General features: G+C 36.9%; 1 protein-coding gene across 18 annotated transcripts in view; it reads left to right on the top strand.

Moving 5' to 3' along the window:
• Positions 1 to 24853, top strand: part of grip1 (glutamate receptor interacting protein 1) — a 245683-nt gene that overhangs the window by 160707 nt on the left and 60123 nt on the right. For all 18 annotated transcript variants that reach the window (XM_082168518.1, XM_082168526.1, XM_082168527.1 and 15 more), the window contains exons 2-3: positions 12088 to 12168; positions 24216 to 24351. In XM_082168518.1, the coding sequence (XP_082024644.1) occupies positions 12088 to 12168; positions 24216 to 24351 (217 nt within the window). The remainder of the gene's footprint in view (positions 1 to 12087; positions 12169 to 24215; positions 24352 to 24853) is intronic.

Genomic DNA, 24853 nt, shown 5'->3' with positions numbered 1-24853 from the left:
TTTTTTTTTTTTATCTTCTGATATTCTTCATTTGGCTGACCACCAATGGAACTGACTAACCACATGGACCTACTCTGAGATCAGCTGCTGCTTTGGGTCCAGTGTGGCCAGTAATGAGCTCAGTGATGGAGGCTGGGTCAAAGTGTTTGAATGTGCGTTGAACCACCAGCTGCAGCTCCAGCACTGAGTCCAGAGAAGTGAAGGATCACATAAGCTTCTTTCCTAGATGTTCCCTCTGTGGAGGAACAACAGCAGGTGCTGACCAGAGGTTGAGTTATAGCTCTGATGTCTGCGCACTTCTTAGAAATGATATACAGCCGAATGATCAAATGCTCGAGTCAACACTCGTGTTCTGCTTGGGGTCTGAGGATTCAAAGGTCATTTTAATAGCTCAAAACAACAAAACACATACTGGACAGTAAGATTCATTTTTGATAGATATTTTTATTCATGCAATAAATGTGACCATAAAGACATTTATAATGTTACAAAAGATTTCTATTACAAATGTGGTTCTTTTGAACTTTCTATTCATCATCAAATCCTGAAAAAAACGTATCATGGTTTCCACAAAAATATTGTTTTTAACATTGATGATGATGATAATAATAATAATAACAAATGTTTCTTGAGCACCAAATCAGCACATTAGAATGATTTTCTGAAGGATCATGTGATGTTGATAATTCAACTTTGTCACATTTTGTTTTAGGGGGCGTTTACACAACTTTTAAAAACGGACGATTTTTCATGCGTAAACGCAAACTTTTGAAAACAAGTGCAAGTTTTTGAAAACGATACCATTATCGTCTCCATGTTAACTACAAAAATGTGAATTTGTGAAAACGGTGATGTCATGCGCATTATGTGTTGAGTCTATAAGCGCCTAGTGTTTATTTACACAGTGGCATCGCCAACTACTGGCCTGGCATGCATAATTCAACGTTTTTAGTCACTTTTTGCGGATCCGTGTGAACGGGGATCATTGTGACAACTTTGTTGTGTGTGCGCAAAACGTTTAAAAATACAAAGGAAAAACGTTCTGTTTTTAGTACATCGTTGTCGTGTAAACGTTAGCTTTGTGATATTATTACATAAAACCACAAAATAGATCTGTATTTCTGAAATATAAAAAAAATCCATCCAAATATTTTCTCAGAGCAACACTGCAAATTTTTTATTAATGGAAAGTTTTCAGAGTTTGTGTCTTTAAAACGAGTCAGCTTTGTCTTACTGAACTGGATCTCTTACTCTTAATAAGCTGATGGTATTGCTATAAAAGAAGTCCAAGAAGACTTGTCGTGGAAATTCTTTATATCGAATACAACCTACTTAATCTGACTTCGCCACGGACAATTTAAACAAATTGCAGTTGTTAAAAATAATAACTACAGTATCTTGAAGTAATTACCTGAATTACCTGAATACATACTATACAATACTTCCCTGAAGTAAGGTGACGACGTCCCGTCAAGAAGCTACTACCACTACCTCAATCACACATAGATGTTCTGCTGTTGTCTTTTGAGCGTAGAATCTATTTCTCAGCTGCACAGCTTATACCTGACACGACTCCCAAGTTGCTCTTTGTAGAAATGAAGTTTTATTGATGGCCAGGAGATCACTGGCTACAACAACCAAGTAAGTCTCCTGAATAGAAAGATACATGTACAGTTGAGTAAAAATCAATGACACTCAAGTCTTCTTCACTGTGATTTGTTCTGGTGATTGGTTTGTAATGATCTAAGCTAATCATATGACTGTTAGTTCTAGTGTGTTAAGCACTTTTTGGCTAAGTATATATGGCCTTTGACCTGAGCATCCTTAAGGTCCTTGCACACTGAATCCGAAATTTTCGCATGCGTTTTTTCGTATCCATCATTCTGTGGCTCTAAACTGTCAAAACACCATTCAAACGCTTGTTACGGATGCGAAAAACGCAGAAAATCGAACCCGATTAGAATTTTTTTTAGATTTTAGATTTAGTTTCGGAGGCAGTGTGCAAGTGTGATCGACATACATTTCGGACGCGAATTTCGGACTCAGTGTGCAAGGGCCTTTAGTCTGCATTTCTCTGTACATTTTAATGTTGAAAATACCCTTTACATAAAATATTTCTATCACAGACTCTAAGAAGTTTTTTTAATAAATTTTTTTATAGACTAGTTTGAGAAAATTCTTGCCATTTTTGCCACAGCAAAATGCATCAGATGGTCAGTGAACTGGTTATGAGTCTGAGAGTCTCATTTAGACCCTCTCAGATCTAAATGCTTTGCTCTCTCATTCCTTCTTATCTATCTTATCCTTGATGCCTCCCTCATCCCAACTATAGTTCCTCATCTGACCCACCAGTGGTTGAGCGTGACATGAACTGACTGCTTCAGGACTTTTAATCCCAGGTTGTCCCGCCTCTCCACTTAGAGGTGAATACAGGCTGACACTCCTCCACAGTGCCCAGGAGGATGCTGGGATTGTTGCTCTCTTTATGTATGATGTAGTTCCAGTCTTTGAAACGGGATGGGTGCACTTTATGTCATCCCACTTTACACAGACTGAGATCACAGCTAAAAATAATAGAGCCATTTCTTCGCTCTCCCCTGAGGTAGAGCACACTTTATAAAGTCGTTTTGTACAAAAATACTGTAGTTCTTATGGAGGACAGTTGAAAATATCTTTTTTATTATTTGTTCCTATCACAATAGCAATGTCGTGTTATTTTTTTAAGGCCATCGTGTCTCGCATTCGTACGCTTGTTGCCATTTGTGTTGCAAATTATTTAGTCTGCTTGCAGGGTTTTTCTGGAAAAAAGAAAGCCTGTCAAGCCTGCAATTTGCAGAAGTTCCAGATCTTTTAGGAAGCTTTTAGGAAGTGTTCCTATATCTTGCTTTCATGTCCTCCAACTCTCCAAATGAATGTACGGGTATGCATGAGCGAGCATGCTGTGACCTGACAGTGTGACGGCCGCTTTGCTTGCGTCTCTCATCTTGGCCCATTATCGGTGTCTCTCTCTCTCTCTCTCTCTCTCTCTCTCTCTCTCTCTCTCTCTCTCTCTCTCTCTCTCTCTCTCTCTCTCTCTCTCTCTCTCTCTCTGCCATGCACAAACCTACCCTCTCATTTCCATTTTCCTAGTGCTGTAAGATCGAAATTTCTCGACTCACCTCGGTCTGTGCTAATGCTTGGCGCCTTGAGACCCAGGGTTTTATTCATTTATTCATTTCGCCACCTGTATCGAGGGATGCACTCGCAGGATGCGTCATCAACCAACCTGGACCGTCGGCGGTGGAAAGAAGCAAGCTGACTTGTTGATCTCTTAAGAACTTTTCTAATGGTACGACTTTTGGTTTGCGGAGTATTTAATCTAGAGTGCATAAATGCCCTGGGGTTTTGTTTAGAATAGAGAAGGAAAAAGTGAAATGTTGGGCCATCATCAGCACTTTTAATACACCCACTGCCTCAGAACCTACCGGTGCACTCATCCGAACAACATCTTGCTTCCTCAAGCTTGTTATGTGTGTGCGTAGAAGCGGTTTTGTGTGGACATTTCCCACGTGCTGGGATACAGGGCTGAACTATGCAGAAAACAGATGCTGGACAGCTGTGGAGGTTGAAGATCTCTGACACTGCTAGTCTTGGATTCCAGTGGGAGAGGTGGATTTCAGACGAGCCCTGGGTGTTGTAGAGCCAATGGCATTTCTTTGTGGTGTCAGCAGAGGTTTTCGCGGTGACGTCGGTGAGTACCACCGGGGATGGTGACACTGGGAGAATGAGCGATTGGATGCTGAAAATAGGCTTTGGCTAATACGTTTAATTAATATCCTGCTGTGCGGCTTTGTTTTCTCTAAACTGTCAAATCTGTCAGAATAGGGATGAAATTTTGGTGTGAAAATGGCGTGTTAAATGTGGAAATTGTGTTCTCTTGCAAGCTACTTTTTTTAATCCAAGGAAGAAAAAAAAAATCTGCCTTCATAATTTGTTCTGAAGGTCTTTGAATCACAGACGAATGCATAGTCAGTCATTCAAGCTATCCAGTCAGGCCTGGATGTCATCTGCATAATGAAATATGAAGGATCCAAGATGCGTGGCTGAATAAGCTGATTGGTTGGCTAGCTGAGCTTTTGTGATGTTTGATTGGTTCCTCAAGACTTCTCACATCTGGCCCTGGTCTTTCATGCTGTGTATCTGTTTATAACAAAAGAAGCTAGATTTTTTATGTTGTTCTTAAAATGTGAGTGCTTACCTGTGAAAATGTCACTGTCAAGAAGGTAAGGTGTCATTTGTGGATGAAATGGAGTTCTGGGTGGTTCATGGTTCTGCTTTTTCTGCCCATATAATCTGATTTGAAAAGTCTAATCTTAGAAAAGTAATAGCACAATAGTTTTGTCACTGCTCTTTTGTACATTGTTTTTTTTCATTAGGCTTTATAGCCTCCGACCTTGAGTTTTTTGAAAGGTGTCATATAAAAAGCTAAGAAACACTTTACAGTAATATCACATTAGTTAATGCAATAACTAACATGAATTAACAATGAACAGCATATTCTTACAGCATACCCTTTGTTAATGTTAGGTAATAAAAAAGTTTGTGTTAGTTCACAGTTCATTAACTGTTAACATATACAACTTTTGATATTAATAATGTATTAGTAAAGGTTGAAATGAATATCTACTAAGATTTCATAAATGCTTTAGGAGTATTGTTCACTGTTAGTTAATGTTAACTAATGTTAACAAATTAAACCGTATTGTAAAGTGTTACCAAAGCTACTAATTTCATAATGTGCGTAATATTGAGATGTCTCAAATTACTTTGGCATCACAGCATGTATTTAATATTAAATAAACTATTGGTTTTGCTGGGTTTTTTATAATGTTTTTATTTATTTTAATGAATAAGATAAGAATAAGCTGGAATATTCCTTTTTGTTTCGTAATGTTCCTTCATTTTACTTTTTTTTAAAACTTTTTTCTGCTTTTTATTAGATTTTGATTCCCAGATGTTTCACTGTGGTCTCTAGCTTTTTGGACCCTTGTATGTTTGTTAAGCAGGAATGTGCTAATTTAATTAACTTAATTTGCATAATTTTTCCAACTGTGACTTGCTGGATATGTCTATAACTGTACAAATATCTGTCATCTGCATCTGATATGTGTCTTGTCAAATAGGAAGGTTATAAAGGCTTGCATTCCCGGTGGTCTACATTCAGTTCCTTATTGCACATGCATCTTGTCTTATGATTCCTGTACCACCTTATTTGTGTGTGTGTGTGTGTGTGTGTGTGTGTGTGTGTGTGTGTGTGTGTGTGTGTGTGTGTGTGTGTGTGTGTGTGTGTGTGTGTGTGTGTGTGTGTGTGTGTGTGTGTGTGTGTGTGTGTGTGTGTGTGTGTGTGTGTGTGTGTGTGATCTGCACATCACAAGCACTGAGACTTTAATTAGGAGGGGCTGTGTTTTGTGTGATGGTGTAACGTAGACAGGTGAGAGCCACTTTGATTCACACCTTCAGCTCAGATGCCAAGATGAGCCTCTCCCTCTCTCGCTCTCATTCATTTAGTCTCTCTCCATTTCTGTAACCCAGATTCAGGAAAAAAGGGAAAAATCGTTGAGATCCAACGGCTTTTGAACACCACACATTTCGCTGACACTGAAATTGATTTGTTTCTCAGTCTCAATAATTTGTGCCAGACACTGACAAGACGGTGACATTTAGTTGGATTTCTTGGTTTGAACCAGAGTTTTATTCCACCAAATATTTTATTCCATTTTCTAACAACACTTTAATAGTGTGTAAAAAGAAAAAAAAGGACCCCGCTTCGGTTGACTTAGTGTATTCATAATATAAAAGCCAATTATTAAAAGTTTGCTTTTACTAAAATGCATGTTCATGATCTTATTGAGAATGATTCATTCACGCGTTTCTTTTTTCTTTTTAATTTATCAAAATGTCATAACTCTGATCTTATCATGAAATGACAGGCTTTTTTCCTGGTAATGTTTGCTAGACTTCTCCAATCATTTAGTCCGCTTAAACTCCGCCTCAGCAGTGTTATTTTAGAATTATATATACTATTCATAGTATTTATTACTTTTTTTGAATTTATTTTAAATGTTATATTTTCAGTTTTCAATTTAATTGAATTAGATTTTAATTTAGTTCTCATTTTAATTTAAGTTTTGGTCATTTTTAGGGATGCACAGATATAACAATTTTGGTTGATACGATAACCGATAATTTTTTATATTCGAAAGCCGATAACGATATAAATCTAAATTTAAGTTTATATCTCATTTTTGAGGGCCTGATTACAAAAACAAAAGTCTCACCATTAAAATCCATGTCCCAAGCACACAATTATAATGTTCTCATTGTCATTTTTATGTAACCTATATATGACAGACTTGCGCTGAAAATGTTGCACTTTATTAGAATAATTAGAATATCATGGAAAAGTTTATTTATTTCCATAATTCCATTCAAAACGTTAAACTTCCATAGATTATAGATGCAGGGCCCACAACTTAAACGATTTCAAGTATTTAGTGGTTTATTTGTACATAATTTGGGCTTCCAGCTCATAAAACCCACGAAAACAGGATTTCACAAAATTTGAATATTACATGAAATCACACAGTAATTACACAGTGATACCATGGTCATTGAACCAGGTTTTGGTTCTTTTGGCAGTGTGGGCAGGTGCAAATCCTGCTGGAAAATGAAGGAAGCATGAAGTGCTCTGAAAATGTCCTGGTAGACGGCTGCGTTGACTCTGGATTTAATAAAGCACAGTGGACCAAAGTCCTCTTTTCTGATGAGAGCAAATTTTGCATCTCATTTGGAAACCAAGGTCCCAGAGTCTGGAGGAAGAATGGAGAGGCACACAATCCAAGATGCTTGAAGTCCAGTGTGAAGTTTCCACAGTCCGTGTTGGTTTGGGGAGCCATGTCATCGGCTGGTGTTGGTCCACTGTGCTGTCCACTCAACGCAGCCGTCTACCAGGACATTTTCAGAGCACTTCATGCTTCCTTCAGCAGACAAGCTTTATGGAGATGCTGACTTCATTTTCCAGCAGGATTTGCACCTGCCCACACTGCCAAAATAACCAAAACCTGGTTCAATGACCATGGTATCACTGTGTAATTACTGTGTGATTTCATGTAATATTCTAATTTTGTGAAATCCTGTTTTCGTGGGTTTTATGAGCTAGAAGCCCGAATTATGTAAAAATAAACAACTAAATACTTGAAATCGTTTAAGTTGTGGGCCCTGAATCTATAATCTATGGAAGTTTAACGTTTTGAATGGAATTATGGAAATAAATAAACTTTTCCATGATATTCAAATTTTTTGGAAAGGGTATATATACCATGAATACAATTCATGAAGCTAAACTCATGAAGCTAAACTGAAATGCCCACTCAGAAGGTGATAATGTGAAAGTGATTAATGTGGGTTTGAAAGTAGAACAGTATTTAAATGACGATATTAAAGTTTTCGTCTGAGAAAGAATGTGAACGCAGTGCTAAAGTGCTAAAGAAAGTGAAAAGAACGTGTGAGTAAATGAGGGAGAAAAGAAAGTTAAAGGAAAGTTGATAGATGGAAGTCGTAAGAAGATTGAAGGTTAAAAGAAGGTTAAAAGATTTAAGTCTTAAGGGAATCCTTTGAAAGAAAGATCTATAATAAATATTCTTTTTTTTTTTTTAAAAGTACTGTATTTTATTTTATTTTTCTAAACTGTTTTAATTATTCTTATTTCTTTTCATTATTTTAATTTCTTCTATGTAAAGCACTTTGAATTGCCATTGTGTATGAAATGTGCTATATAAATAAACTTGCCTTGCCTTGCCTTGCCTTGCCTTGCCTTGCCTAAACCAATCCCTGTTGCAAACTCTTTTTTTTAATTATCATTTTACAATGAATAAAAGCAGCAGCATCTCTTCTAAACGACTGATGAACTGACGAAGGAGCGAAGCCTTGGGCTACTGTATGAAAAACACCCACATGCTGTTTTACACGTCTGCGTAGTAGACGTTCATGAAATGCTTTGAAACTTTCAAGTGTAGGAGAATTTTGCATCTCGCTGATGGATTATTCTTGCTTTTCACTTCATGAAAACAAATAAATCTGCTCCCACGCTCTCGCCCGTGTTGATTTTCCGAAATAGCGCTATAAGCGAGTTTGAAGCCGATGATCAGATTTAAGATAAAGGTAAACTTCATCCCATGATGCTTTCAGCTCTGAACCTGTGGTAAATTCAGAGAAATCTGATTCCTGGATGTGCCAATAATACATTTACTGACCCCTCTGTTGATCTGATCATCACTTGCATCAGTAATATCTGACAGTTGTGAGGAGGCTGACAGTGACGTCTCTACACACCAGCTAGTTCATAGACACCGTGGGCTTACAGTTCTATGCATTTTAAATGAGTCTGTCTGCTCTGGTCTCTGGGGAGATGCAAGCAGTCGGGTTGTCGTCATAGTCGGCGAGCAGTGCCAGTCAATAGACCCTTGCTTTATGCAAGAACTACCCAGCAGATTGTATTAGAGGATGGAGGGTATGTAAGCTCGATTGAATCTTAAATTCATTTCAGATCTATTGGCAATGTAAATGCCAGTGTCAAATCGACTTGTTTGTCGAAATAAATAAAAAACTGCTGCTGCAGCATATATGTTCCCTGGTGAAATAAAAAATAAAATAAAATTTTTTTTTAAGGAACGGGATATATAATTGGTAGATATAGGAAATGTTTTGTTAAGTCAATATTTAGCAGATGATATTGGATGTTTAATTGTGGATTCTAGTTTTGTCTGTTGAATACTTTTGCTGTCATCAAGTGCTAAACTAATTTTATACTGTACATAATGTTTAGAGTCTAAATTCATAAGCACCACAGCATTGCTTGATCATCAAAAAACAATTTATTTTAGTGTTATTTAATGTAGGCTATTGTATTTTTTTTATTCAATATTGTTGGAGATTCTTGGGCATACATGCATACATACACACACACACACACACACTTTTGTGACGATGTTCTTTTTACTTTATTTTTTTTTTTTCTGGTTTTGAATCCCTGATTTTTCCATTTTGCTCTCTGACTTTTGGACCTCTCTGCATGTTTGTTTAGCTGGAATGTGATTTTCTAATTTCAGCTTCATCTCCATGAGTAAAAGCACTCTTTCATGCTTTAATTTCACATAGTACTTTAGCTTTAGTGAAGAGCCTATTCATTAATTTAACAATGTGGTGCATTTGATTGGACACAGAAATGCCCCAGGAGTTGCTGTTAACTGACTGAAGAAAATGGAGAAGACTTATTTCCCATCCCCTGTGGTCTTCCGAAGGTTCCTCTTAATTTTGACCTCCCCTCATTTCCATGAAATTACTTATTAATGAAGGGGTATTTTTAATACAGGCTGATTCAGAGCTTCTTCTGCCTTTGGTTCAGAAAGAGGCATGAGTGGGATGTTGCTTTCATTTGGAGCTCTCTTGTGTTCAGCCCATTGACCACAGTAAAGTCAAACTGACCATGACGGATGATCAAGAATAAATTGCCCATCAGACGCTCGCTCTAATCTCTAGTGAAACTGTCAAAAAAGCTCATGGATCATAATACGTATCTCTCATTTATATAGTCTGTTTCTCCATTCAAAGGTAGCTCTGTATACAGTACCATTTAAATTGTGTATAGGGATGTCCCGATCAAGTTTTTTGTGCCTCCAGTCAAAGTAATGTAATAATGAACAACTTTAACAATGTGTGTGTGTGCACATGTGTGCCTTACACTATTATTCAAGACTTCATCTGCATATAATTACCATATTCATATTGCAGTCAAGACACATTAAAATATGCAATGGTGCATTAATAGTACTAGAAAGTATGGAAGCTTGTTTCCGCCACTGAATAATAAATAAATAATAATAATAGCGACTTTTTATCTCACAATTCTGACTTTTTTTTCTCACAAATTTGATATAGCAAGTCAGAATTGTGACTTCTTTTATCAGAATTGTGAGATATGAAGTCAGAATTGTGAGAAATAAAGTCGCAATTGCGAGATATAAAGTCGCAATTCTGAGAAATAAAGTCACAATTGGGAGATATAAAGTCAGAATTGTGACTTTTTTTATCAGAATTGCGAGATATGAAGTCAGAATTGTGAGAAATAAAGTCGAAATTGCGAGATATAAAGTCGCAATTCTGAGAAATAAAGTCACAATTGGGAGATATAAAGTCAGAATTGCATGATATAAAGTCGCAATTGCGTGTTATAAAGTCAGAATTGTGAGATATAAACTATTCTGAGGTAAAAAAAACGAACAAAAAAAAAAGTCCGTCTTTTTTTCCCTTAGAATTGGACTTTATATATCTCACAATTCTGAGAAAAGATGTCAGAATTGCGAGATATAAACTCGCAATTATGTGTTATAAAGTCAGAATTGCGTGATATAAAGTCACAATTGCGAGAAAAAAAGTCAGAATTCTGACTTTATAAGACGCAATTGCGACTTTATTTCACGCAATTCTGACTTTATATTTCACAATTCTGACTTTATAACACGCAATTGCGACTTTATTTCAAGCAATTCTGACTTTATATCTCGCAATTGTGAGAAATAAAGTCAGAATTGCGAGATGTAAACTCGCAATTGTGAGAGAAAAAGTCGCAATTATCTTTTCATTTTTTATTTTGTGGCGGAAACAAGCTTCCATAAGAAAGCCAATGATATAATCAGGCTTAACTTTTTTCCCCCGCCAGCATTCTCTCAAGAAAAATTTGCCTGTCAGATCAATAATTTTTGGTCATATTCATAGCCACCAGAATATTCTGTATGAATATGTGTAAACAGCGAACGTATCAAAAGAAAGAACAGAGCCTCTGCTTTTAAACAAAAATAAATTATTCTAGCTTTCATTCTTTTTTACTTTTTTTTTATCGGATCGGATTCAGAACGATGATCAAAACATAGATTGAGTAAATCGAGTCCATCGACACTCCCAAAGCTTGGACAGTCGTGTATCTTTTCGTGGGTTCGACATGTCGGAAACATTATGCAGTTTTGATTTACGTATATCACATTACTTGTGTATTAGCAACTTCAATCCGCTCCTGGTTTACCCAGATGATCAGATCTTCTTCTTTGCTTATTTTTGAATCCATAGATTCTTTACTATTTTAGAACAGCGCCCCCTACCACATGAAACATGGATTGCCTTAAAGCTTGTCAATGGCAGGGTAAGAGTTAATAACTGTAATATCTATCAGCAGTGTAATATGTTAACTTATGATTTAAGCGCTACATACTGCTTAACTCCATACTAAATGTAATGCATTAATACTTAGTGTTAGCTTAGTTTGTTCAGATCTATAACCCCAGCAAGAGTAATAGCATGCCTCACCAAGCCCTACTAGTAACACACTGCAGCCCCCTTATGTTCATAAATGATGGGATACAGTATGTTCGTAATTATTATCCTTTCCCCACTGTATAAATATCCATCCACACACAACACGGTCTCTTGGGCATCTACGTGCATCTCCACATATGCGTGATCTGCTGCCCAGTCTCGCTGTGCTTTGCCACTGCGGTGAAATTAAACAGTGTTCAGTGTGCCGTCCTGCTGTTCTTTAAGGGCTCCATTATGACGGAACTCCCACTGCTTTTGCTCAGTATTCCACGGCTCTAAATCAGAGCACACAAGCGGATGGCCACAGCTAGAGCTGCTCACACTGATGCACTCACCATACATCACAGATGGGAGGTCTCTGTTCTCTGCTCAACATGTGTGTTTGGCAGGAGAGTGCGACATGTTTTTGAGAGTGTCTTTTTGAGTTTGAGTAGGTGCGTGAAGAGCTGACAGCCTCAGACTCAAATGATTGTTTTTGAAGGCTATGTGTCTTTTGAGAGCGTGATGGCCATTGTAATAGCTGTGTGTACGTGACATCTTTTCTGGTGAAGAAAGCCACTTCTCTTTGGTGTCTTTGATTTTGTGGACATGTTGCTTGCATGTGAAAAACGAATGTGGCTTTGCTAATGAAAACCATTGTGTGTGGTTTTCAAATGTCTTGGTTTGTTTGTGTTTTTTCAGATGAAGGGCCCTACACGAAACACTCCAATCCCTCCAGGCCACCAGATGGCGCTCTGGCCATTAGGAGACAGAGTATTCCAGGTACAAAGCACAATGTCTGACCTGTCACTTTTTTATTTTATTTGAAGGTGAGGGATAGTCTGATGCTCAAAAAAGTGACTTGTAACCAAAATTGCTGTGTACGATTATCGACAGAGAAAATAATTACCGTTTTATGCACTTGACCATGCAAATGTTTGCTAAAAAGGCTTATCATGAATTTTTCACATTTTATTTGCTTTAAAGTAAGTGTTCATCTACCTAGATGCCATCAGTAATTTTGTGCTTTAGTCATTTTTATTTTTAAATATTTCTATTTAGCTTTATTTCAGATTTAGTCATTTTAATTATTCAGCTTAAACTTATTTTAATTTCAGTTAGTTGCCAAAACAACGTTTATAATTTTCATTTTGGCTATCTAATATTTGTATTTTATTTCAATGAATGAAAACAATTTTTAATAGTTTGTTTTAATTAGCAATAACAACACTGATTGTTACTAACTTTAAATTTTAATATTACAGTAGTACACTTTTTTTGTTTCGTTATTCTTTTTTTTATCAAGATCTGTACTTTATTTAGCAATTACTATCAGTCAAAAGTCTGAATGCTGAATTTGACTGAATTGACTTTTGCCATGATTATTGAAGCCTTCATACCTAGAGACTTCTGCTTAAAGACTTTAAATGAGTTGTCTAGACATTCAATTGTGTATGCATATCACTTTCTTTACAAAAATAATATTTTAGTTCAAAAAACTAAATGGATGTCTTTGATTGGCTACTGAGGCTGAATCAATTCAAAGAGGTGTGTGATCTGAAGAAATATAATCTAGTATTGATTTGACATTTTCACAACAAGAATGAGAATGTTCGACTGGTACTGACTGGTTCTTTCAGTGTACATAATATGCCGATGCATATGCGACTGGTTTTCTGGTAATGTGACAAGATGAACAAATTGCTTGCAGTCCTCACTTGTGTTCACTTATGACTCGTCACAGAAACCCAGCACCCCTTGTGTTAGTTGAGATTCGTTTTGAAGCCGTGCTCATTTCAATGCTAGAGGTAAAAAAAAAAAAAGAAAAAAAAAATGTCTCGGAGGGTGTTGAAATAAATTCCCTGTATAATCTCTCAGTTCAGAGCTCTAAGCACATCAAACCCATCTTCAGAAGCGGTTAGCGTTTAGCATGACGGCTTTGGGGCCTCGTGCCCACGTTCTGATGTAGCTTCACGCCGAAGGCACAGGGCTCTTTGGACTGCCGTATTAAACCATCCATCTGAAGACAGATTAGGCGAAGGCTGTGACGTTCCTGCCGAGATCGTTGTGATGGTTTTGCTGGTGAACGTATCAGAGATGGTGGCACGTCTCATTATGCTTCCTTAGAAAATCAGTTTCTGCCAAGAGTGGGATTAGAAGCTACTGTCACAAAGTACTTCACATGTAAGGCTGCAGGGATACGACTGAAAATTGTAAGGGGAAATGCACAAAGGCGATGAAGTTGCATAATTTTTTTTTTCGGTTCTATATTTGCTTCATTGGTCGTTCTTGACTTGCTCAAGTCCTGAGCCTTATGTAACAACAATTACTCGCTAAGAAATTGATGATATTCTTTGGTACATTCTTTTTAATGGCCATTCACATTGTCCTTAAATGATTTAGTATTCCAGACGTGCTGAATGAGCCATTTATTTTAATCATTCAAGCATCACTAAGTGTATGTCTTGTTTTACTGAGAAATAATTAATGCTAATTAGTTGTTTGTATATAAAATTCTAATTCAATTAAATGAATTCAATTAAAACAAAATATTGTTTGCAAAGTGAAGCTATGTGGTTCAATAGAGCGGAGTGGCAAAACGTTTTTCTTGCTTAGACTCTCCAGAGACTATAAATGCAATGTTAAGTGTAGATATCCTGAAATTTTAAAGTGATGCTTTTAAAAAATATATGCTGGAGTGGTGGGAAATAAATTCATGGTGTGACTGATGATGAATTTTGTGCTGCACCCTCAACCTGAGACTATTCATGAATTCACTGATTCCTGTGTAGAATTGATTTGAAAATGTGGATTCAGTTCTTGAATTTGAATTGAGGTAGCAAACAGGATGCATATTTGTATTTGAATTGTAATCTAAGGAAGAAGAATTAAAATACAGTAAATGTATGTGCTGGAAGTAAAGTTTTTACCCATAATCCCATGTTACACTAAGAATAAAAATGTTGATGTCATTTTTCTTTTTAAAAGAAGTATCTTGTGCTCACCAAGACTGCATTTATTTAATAAAAAATACATTAAAACAATAACATTGTAAAATACTATTTTTCTATTTTAATATATTTTAAAATGTATTCCAGCGATGGCAAAGCTATATTTTCAGCATCATTACTCCAGTCTTTAGTGTCACATGATCCTTCAGAAATCATAAGCTGATTTGCTGCTCAAGAAACATTTGTTGTTATAAGCAATGTTGACAACAGTTGTGCTTATTCATATTTTTGTAGAAACAAATACAAGATTCTTTGATTAATAGAGGGTTCAAAAGAAGAGTATTTATTTAAAATTGAAATATTTTGTATCATTATAAATACCTTTACTATTTCATTCAATTTATTGCATCCTTAATCCTGAATAAAAGTATTAATTTCTTTAAAAAAAAATCTTGACCCCAAAAATTCAGAATCTTTCCCAAACCTGCTATAAAAACCAGAAGCAAAACATAAAGATAGCTTGGCTAGAAAAGCATGATGATTTCATTTCAGATTCAACAAGTATCCTCCCTCTCCCCAAGATTATATCTGTGTTTTTATAAGCTTCAAAACACTGCAAAATAAAGCTGAGAATTGCTGAAGTCTATCCACTCTTTCACCGCCACCGATCTCTCGGCACATTTAAATCTCCTTGATTAGTTCTCTGCATTGTTATTAATATGGATGAGGGAGGGGATTAGCAAATTGTTACCTGGAATTTTGCAAATGAATCCACCGGGGGTCGTGTTCTCTAACTGCTTATAATCACAATATGTTTTAAGCAACATACAGGGGAGCCGAGGCCTGCGGTGCAGGAACGTCCCAAAGCTCATTGGGCTGCTGGTGAAGAGATACAAACACATCATTCATGTATAACCTCAATTTCCTGCTACAACGCTAGCTCTCGCTTACCCTGGATACACGTCCCCTGGCATGCGCATCTCTTTTTAAATGCCATGTTAGCATTCATTGGGCAGGCTCGAGATGAGTGAGAGAGACAGGCTGCTGACAGATGAGCTCGCCGAGGATGGCATTGGGCCCTGGTTTGCGAGCTGAAAATGTTGTTGCATCAAAGTGATTCAGCACTTTCAGAGGCACATGTAATGCAGGGTGCAGCTGCAGAGGCCTCTATTCATTTCACCTGAGGTCTGTTATCAAGCTGTCCGAGGAGGGAAAGTTTAATGGAGGTTGTGGCTCATTGTAAGTGCTGTTTGTGGTGCTTTCTTGTGTGCAGAGTTTCTTCGGGAAGTTTAGGTTGTTTTTGTTGCTGGGTGTTTCTTCGACTTTGGGCACTTTTATGTTCCCTGGGGTTGTTTATTATGACATCTAGCAGAGGGTCACATTAAAACTGTCTTGGAAATCTTTTACCATGCAATTATCACATTGCTACTTGTAAAATACCTTTTTTTTTTTTTTTTTAACCTACACCAATACTTTCAATATAATACTAACAAATCCATTATAACAATAGAAAACTACAATGATGTAAAGGAGAGGATAGAATAAACAACATTTTCAAAATTTACTGTGTGAAAAATGTTTAAAAGTTTGGGGTTGGTAAGAGTTTTTTTTCATGTTTTTGAAAGAAAATCTCGCCAAGGTTCATTTAGTTGATTAAAAACAGAGTAAAATCAGCAACATTGTGAATGTTTTCTATATTTTGAAATGTAATGTATTCCTGTGATCTTATGCTGATTTGATGCTCAAGACACATTTCTAATCAATGTTGGAAGCAGTTGTGCTGATTATAAAAAAGAAAATTGATTGTATTTTTTCAGGATTCTTTCAATCGAAAGTGCAAAAGAAAATCACTTATTTGAAATATAAATCCTTTGGGACATTATCAGAATCAGAATCAGAAAGAGCTTTATTGCCAAGTGTGCTTTGCACACACAAATAATTTTTCTTGGTACTGAAGCTTCCAGTGCACATATACAAATACAACAAGAAACATAGTGATACAAATTCTAGGAATAAAAATATATATTAAAAAAAAAAGTATACGGTCACAGTTGGGTTTAGTCAGTATAAACATTTACAGATTATGAACATATTTACAATATTTTGAATAGTATGAATAAATATAATAAATATTATAAAATATAATAAATATATTGCACTAAACAATGGGAGTATTGCACTTACAGGCATACGCTTGGGAGGTATGTTAACTGTTCAGAAGGGAAATGGCCTGTGGGAAGAAACTGTTCCTGTGACTTTTAAACTTTTATTTTATATAAGAAAATAAAGAAAACTTTTATTTTATATAAGAAACTGTTATACATGACTTAACTGTCTCTTTTAATCAATTTAATGCGCTCTTGAATGAATGCATCAATTTCTCTAAAAAGAATGACTGAGCCCAAACTTAGTGTGAGTACATATACTGTACGCTAAATAAATGCAATACTGATTACAGTAATTGTGTGTATTTAGCATATAGTACATACTAGAAATGAGCCTTAGCAAGACAGTAGCAAGTATATTTTAATACCAACAAATGTTTCAAATGTAATTTACAAAATTATCATTGGTGGAAATGAGGGTTGTGGACATAAAATAAAATGACCAACTCCGTCAAAACATTAAAAAATTCCTCGGTGATGTATTTTGTTGTACATTGTTATTAGACTAATTAAATGACCTACTGAGTGTGTAAAGATGATTAAGAGTTTTTAAAGGTCCCATGACATGCTACTTTTTGTAGGCTTTAATATAGTCATTAGTGGTCCCTAGTACTGTATCTGAAATCTCTTTCCAAAAATTCAGCCTCGGTGCAGAATTATAGCCACTACAAGCCAGTCCCAGAATGAGCTTCCTTCAGACGGGCCGTTTCGGTGTCTGTAGCTTTAAATACTAATAAGGAGGAGAAAGGCGGCGCAAGGTGGAGGGTGGGTGTGGCCTTGACCATCTTGCGCAACGGTAACGTGGCGTGCATGTTTACGTTGGATATAGCAATGGCACGAAGACACGCAGTCTTTCAAGCATTTCAGTTTGACCCAGAATCTGATCCAGATGGAGAAGCAACGATATTATGTCTGGATACGGTACTTTATTCGGATGGTTTACAGTTATTATCATGTAGCTAACGCGAACCTACTGTTGCCTTTTCATGAGAGATCTGTAACGTCTGTATTTATCTTATTACAATAACATCAAGCTCTGCGATCTTGAAATGCGGATATCGCGCGCGCCATATAACCAACAGGAAAACAGTTATCCAAATAACAAAGACGTGTACAACACTCGCGTTACAGTGTGTGTATTCACACACATAAACTGCATAGATAATGTTACAGCCACATTCTACGTGTAAAATCTAGGTAACCATAAACAGTAAAGCAACACACTTATATATCATTAGTTGACTTACTTGTCCGAGGTGTGTAGCTGAGCCAAAGAGAGTGATCCAGACTTTAGTTTCAGACGTTCAGCAAGCCCAGCTCTGTATTGACCCTTCGGTGTTCATTTGTACATCCAATTATTGAGCAATTGTTATGCTTCGCTCGCTCAAAAGCCATGATATCTCTCGTGGACAAACTAAAATCGCGCGCGCGCGCGTTCCTACTTCCTAGTGCATTTTCTCATGGGCGGAAAATATTCTCTGGGCGGGCAAAGCAGAGACAGGGGAGGTAACATTTCCTCCTTATGACGTCATAAGGAGGAGATTCAAGATCAGCGCGTATGAGCCTCCATTTTCTCAAAGGCAGAGAAAGATAGCAAAAGCTCGATTTACACCGATTGAAATTTTTAGAAACTTGGGGACCATATACAGGCTAGGGGAACTCATATTAATGTAAAAAAAAACTCAGAAAGTGAAAATTTAATGTCATGGGACCTTTAAGGGATAGTTCACCAAAAGATGAATCATTACTCATCATTTACTCGCCCTCAAGTTGTTCCAAACCTGTATGAATTTCTGTCTTCTGCTGAACACAAAAGAAGATATTTTGAAGAATATGGGCCAAACAGTTGATGGATCTCATTGACTTCCATAGTATGGAAAAAAAAGACAATGGAAGTCAATGGGATCAGCTGCTTGGAACAACTTGAGGATGAGTAAATGATGACAGAATGTTCATTTTGGGGTAAATTATCCCGTTAAGTCCACGGGACCAAAAGTGACTATAGAACAAAGAAACACCCTCTTAAAACACCCTTCCAAAGCAAAGGTGTTTCTCTGAGGGTGTAAAACTGCATGTCAGAAGCGGATGAGTAAAGAGATTGCGAGCAGATGTGCAGGCTAGCACTTCATACCTCAGCGCGCCTGTGCGAAATCTTCATGATAAATGCTCTGAAACTTTTTTTCTCTCCCAGAAGACCCTGTTTGCCGCAGGAGCCAACAGATAGTGTTTTTCGTTTGCCTGTGTGTGTTTTATCCCCCTGTGGAGAGGACAGCCCAGCATACAAACAAGTAAAAACAAGTTTACAGGAATTTAGCTCTTTAAATATTAAAATGACACATAATTAATCATATTGTTGTAGTTGTAAAAGAAGTGCATTATTGTGCTGTTTTTCCACCATTTTGAGTGTCTCTAAATTGTCTCCGTATGAGAATATTGATCTCACTCTCACATACAGTACAACTTCAAAATAGTGTCCATCAGACCTAGAAATATTTAAGAACCAGTGTCAATTTACTGACTGAATAGAGTTTGATAACACACACAAAAAAGGAGTTGCATGTCTTGATGAAATAGTCTGCATGATTGAACATCATCAAAGAGAGCCATTGTTCAAACACCAGATCGTTTATTCTCAGATTGAATACATCATATTCAATTATCAATTTGATTAGTTGCAGTTAATAATTTTTTTTCCTTTGAAGAGACGGTTTAGAAATTTTGTAATGAGTTCGCTCTTGAATTGAATAATTATTTTTGTCCTTGTTGTAATTTAAGTAATTGAAGCAATTGTTTCTGAATATGTTTGTTTTTGTATCCCATGGATGTTTACTAGCATCAACCATTAGTCATGGCTGGTTCCATATTGAATTATGGCCCAATTTGTCATTTTGACTGCTAAAGTTTCAATGGTGGAAAGCCAATTCAGTGCTGAGCCCACCTGCTGGTACGCCTACAGCCTTCATAGAGAGTTAAACCGTGAACTGACAGTGGGCATTTAACCAAATGTTTTCATTACACCTCGGAGCAATGTTACAAACAAAATAAATCTCCATTCTGCACCTTGCTGCTGTCCCTGTCTGAGCTTCCCATAGAAAATGCAGCTTTTCCCTAAATACGGTGTGTGCTTCTCAAATGTTGGGTCTTTACTGATGGCATGAACAATGCTAAATGCGAATAATCAAATGCATATACACATAGACAGGGCCTTTCAGTTTTTTAAAGAGAGAAAACTTATATTTCTTAGTTGACATCAAAGGTTGCGCGTCTAGTCAAGCTTTACAATACAATATTTGATATTTGATTAAAGATTATATACTACTTTGTCTTAGAAAAAAAAAAAAACACAAACTAAAATCCATCATTTTAAATGGAAAAAAATAAGAGCATTTAGGCATCGTAACATTATAATGCACAGTATGAAAATGGGCATTCGCTTTAATATTTTAAATGAGCATTAGATTAGATGATGGCAAAAGGGAAATATACAGTAAATGTGAATGTAAATGTCAAAAATAAAAATACAATATCTGCCTACACCATTACATAAAATATCTCTGTTTTTACATATATATTCATCGCTAAATATCTATGGACAATGTAGGGCCTGTGCAATTCATAAAGTTTTTTTTTTAAGGTAGGATTTTTGTTTATATTTTTGAAAAAATTATACTCTGTTGGGTCGCCCCATGAAGAAAAACCTGCAGAGATTTTCTGTGCGTGATCTATCAAGTTTGCTATCTAGATCAGTCTGCGATCGCAGATTAACGTTCTCTTGTCACAGCTTGAAAAAGTGATGACTTTTTTAACCTGCGTGTGCCTCAGCTGGCAGAGTAGATGTTTATATCTTGCTCTCTCCATCATACACTCCATTTGTACTTTTATCTCCTGCTTTGTATCATTCTCGCACATGCTGTCTCAAGCTCTATCTTTCTGTCTCTCTCCCTCAATACCTTTCTGATGGGCACAGCATTCGATCCCGCCACAGAAATCTGTCAGCTCTGAGAAAGCTGATGGCCAATCTCATCACCGTGGCAACATGGCAAGGCAACACTAGCTCTGTCTGCCTCATTCAAAGAGAAAAGGTGGAAAAGAGGACATGGAATGAAATGAGAGACCACGAGTAATGGGATCAACTTATCAACTTCCACACCTGTCCCAGTGTAGCCCTCAAAGCACAGCTCATTAGATCCCAACGGTCCTTTTCCTTGCTCAGGGCCGAGATATTAAGCTGAACCCTCGGTGAACTGAGAGAACCACGCTTTCCCCAGACAGCTTAAGACTGAGCTTGTAATATGACCATGGCATACTGTGACACAAATTGTTTGGATACTGAATGACCCCCAGTGGGCCCCCCGGTGCAGCTGCGCGACAGGGCTCACAACATGCACGAATGATGCTGCCGAGTTTGGCTTGGATTGTGATTACGTTTTAAAAGAAACGGTTCAATAAGACATTTCACAATCAGAGCTATGAAATGAAAATCATACATGTTGTAATTTTTAATTAGATTATAACCATTTAAATATATATATATATATATATATATATATATATATATATATATATATATATATATATATATATATAACCATTTATTAATATTTTAATACCATTTGTTAGTTATCAGCCATAAGCAAATGCTGGCCGATATTGGTTAACTCTATTTTAGTACTTGCCTACATTGTTTAAATATTCGCTATATTTGTTTTCTCTGTTCAGTTTTCTTTTTCATGTTAATTGTCATGTCAGAACAACTATTTTAAGAGAATGTTATTATGTAAAGTTGCATGTGTTTGTGTTCACAAACTTGCATAAAGTATGTTTCTGGCCTCGGAAGACATGTAATGTCAACCAAATAAAACATTTCCCCCCTGTCTTCCACATGTAAAGGGAGTTAATTTAATGCCGTTACAAACCACAGAAAGACCCATCATTTTTCCTCATCCGACTGAGAGGAGAGAAATGACAGCAACATTTATAATTCGGCCCACTGTAATTTTTCGCTGTCAGGCGAATCCCCAGAAGTGCAAAGTTCTTTTTAATCAAATTATTTGATGAAAGCTGAAGGCAAATTGAGCAGTTCTTTTACAATTAATTATCAAAAGACTGGCACACAACACGAGGCTTGTTATAGATTGAACTCCCGTTTGAATATTGATTCACTTTTTTTTTTCTTTTTTCATGGCAAGATGTTTCGCCTCTATCACTCCCAAACACACACAATCACAGACACTAAATTATTCAGCGGTTCCTTTTGGCACATTTTAAGTTTGATTTCTGTTTTAATTACTTTGCTGTCTTTGATAAATCAGCGTGTTTACACTGCAAGCTCTGCTTGGCTCCATAGGCTTGACTAGAGGTTCAGGTTCAGGCCAAATACTGAGATCCATGCTAACCTCCCTCTGTTCTGGTTCACGTTTCGACATCGCTCCCTTCCCATGTCCATATGGCAGCGGTATCGATCGGAGGCAGAGTGCAATGTCAGATCTGTTTCTTCCTCTACTGAGGTTTTTGCGCTGGTGATTTGCATGCAAAGGGCATCGGAGCAGTTAGGGATTACAAGGCAAAACAAAACTGATGGATTTGTTATAGATATACAGATCTCATGATTTCAGTATCAATGCAGAAAATGTTCACCATGAGGTTTTTTTGAAGACCAACCTAAAAGGTTGAAAGTGCATGCTCTAATAGTCATACTCAAGACCGATAACAGGAAAAATATGAATTTTTAGAAGCAGATCAAGTTCTATTTGTACTTATTTAAAAATAAAAAAAACACGGAGCAAAGAGGACGTGGACAATGCGGTCAGACAAGACAGAGCAGGATACTTTCGATGTGAAATGAAGTTTCAGCCTTCAAATATTTAAGTTTTATTATGAAATTCAAAAGATAAATACCGTTTTGGCACTCTTAATAATAATAATAATAATAATTTGGTACATTTATATAGCGCTTTTCTGGGTACTCAAAGCTCTTTACATATGGAAGGGGGGAATCTCCTCAACCACCACCAATGTGCAGCATCCACCAGAACGCCCACCACACACCAGTTTATTGGTGTAGAGGAGCAAAAGTGATGAAGCCAATCAGTATACATTAAAAATAATGTGGTGTGGAAGTTCACTTAAGCGAAGCGGTAGCGCACGCGATGATCTCTTCCTCTATTACTAGTTAAAGTACAAAATAAACATGAATTAACATCAGAGGGTATGTTTAAAGAATCAGTAAAACTTACTGAAATGCACATGTCTCATGTAATTGTTAAATCAGTGTTTCAACTGCAGATAAAACAGCTTGTAAACAATGTGAAAAACCTCAGAAAAGCCATTCATTGTCCATATACTGTGTAGTTAGCGAGAAAAAATTTAATCTAGAGAGGAGCATTTTGAAAACAATATGCACTATATTACAGATTCATAATATTTTTACTCTAATACCATTACATTTATTATCATAACTTTATTATAACCTCACCCCCAATTCTCACTCCAAGCTGAACTCAAAAGTTGTCAGTCCGGTCTTTTTGTACCGTATGTCCGGTTATTGCCGTCCTCCTGTGGTGAAATGCTTCACAGCTCTGTTCTGTCAGTAGCCTCAGGGGGGTTTGGAGCTTCATCTCCCCTTACTCTCTGTCCTGCGGTACCAGGAAAGGAAAGTGAGGGAATGCATATAAATCTGTCTTTTTCTTCCTCCAGTAAAGAGAGGGGGATTACAAATGCCTTATTTTGATTTCTTCTCCAGTTTAGACAGCTGATGGAGTATTGATGGTTGGGCGTGTGAGAGCGGGAGGGAGGGAGAGAGAAAGCCCTGCTTGCACAGATATGCAGTATTCTTAATGTGACTTTGACAATCCCACAGAGGGATTGAATGACAGCCAGTCGATAGGGGAGCGACTCCTCTGGCTGACCAGCAATATCAGTGCAAGTCGGCGAGAGAGACAGCAAATAGAAGACGAAATGATACAAGGGAGACAGAAGACAAAAATTGGATTGAAAAAGGGGGTGGGGGGTTGCGTAGTTTTTATTTATTTATTTTTTTTATTTATTTTTTATAGATAAAGCATTATAACAATGACTTAACCTTCAAAAAAATATAATAAAAAATAAATACATATTTTATTTACTTATTCATATATATATATATAGTGATTTTTAATATATGTGTATATATATATATATATATATATATATATATATATATATATATATATAATCGTTTTTTGTTTATATTTACTAATAAAATATAAACTTTTAATTTATTCATGCATTTATTTATTTTTTTATTAATTTATGTATTCTTTTTTTATTATTGTTTTTATTAGTGAATACATTCATTTTTCAAAGTGAGTATGTTCCCAGATGACATTAAAGCGAGGTTTTGACAGTTTTAGCTCACCTCTGGTGACTGTTGTGTCCTCAAACTATAGCCAAGTGCAGAGACACACACACACACACACACACTGAGCACACACACACACACACACACACTGAGCACTCTGGAGAGTATAATTAATTACCAGCTGAGGTAGAATAAGAGCGAGAGAGAGAGCGAGAGGGCCAAGCCAGGACGCCTGATCACAGTCATTTAGATGAGAGAGGGGTATGGCCGCGGCTGGCCTGCTTTGCTCCTGTATCCCTCTCATCTCCTGTCTCTGCTCTTCCTCTCCCACCTCCCCCAATAACCCTCCTTCTCATCCCTCCTTTTGCTCCACAGATGAGTTTAAGGGCACGAGCACCGTGGAGCTGATCAAGAAGGAAGGCACCACTCTGGGCCTGACAGTATCCGGAGGCATCGACAAAGACGGCAAGCCCAGAGTCTCAAACCTGCGCCAGGGCGGCATCGCTGCCAGGTCAGTATTAGCGAACCATTCGTGGATTCATTTTACAAAAACACTCCAGCACTTTCAAAACTTTGCTGTGTTTTTAAGATGTCTGACATATCTGACTCGGAAGGTGGGAAACATCTTTAAGAACAGAATAAACACATAACTTTAAGTATTCGGTGCGTAACTCCCTATTTGAACATGAATGACACCTAAAAACGTGCAATTCCGCCTAAAATGTTCTTAAAATTTACTTAGACTTGCATTGAAAGAGGGACTCAAGCCACCAAGAGACCAGAATATCATATATTTCGAGTGGACTTCTCTAAGGCATCTTGCCACTACCCAAAATACCCTAGCAACCAGCCAGAACACACTAGTAACCACATAGCACTGGGGTTAAAACAGTACGAGTAGCCTAGCATCTGCATACTGTAGCAATCACCCACATTAGCATCACAGCAGCATCTCCTGTGACTAGTTTTGTACAGCTAGCAATCACATATTCTTTAGAAAATGTAAGAAATGA

This window comes from Leuciscus leuciscus, assembly GCF_965113295.1.
Source record: "Leuciscus leuciscus genome assembly, chromosome: 4".
NCBI lineage: Eukaryota > Metazoa > Chordata > Actinopteri > Cypriniformes > Leuciscidae > Leuciscus > Leuciscus leuciscus.
This window is presented reverse-complemented; position numbering and strand designations above follow the sequence as displayed.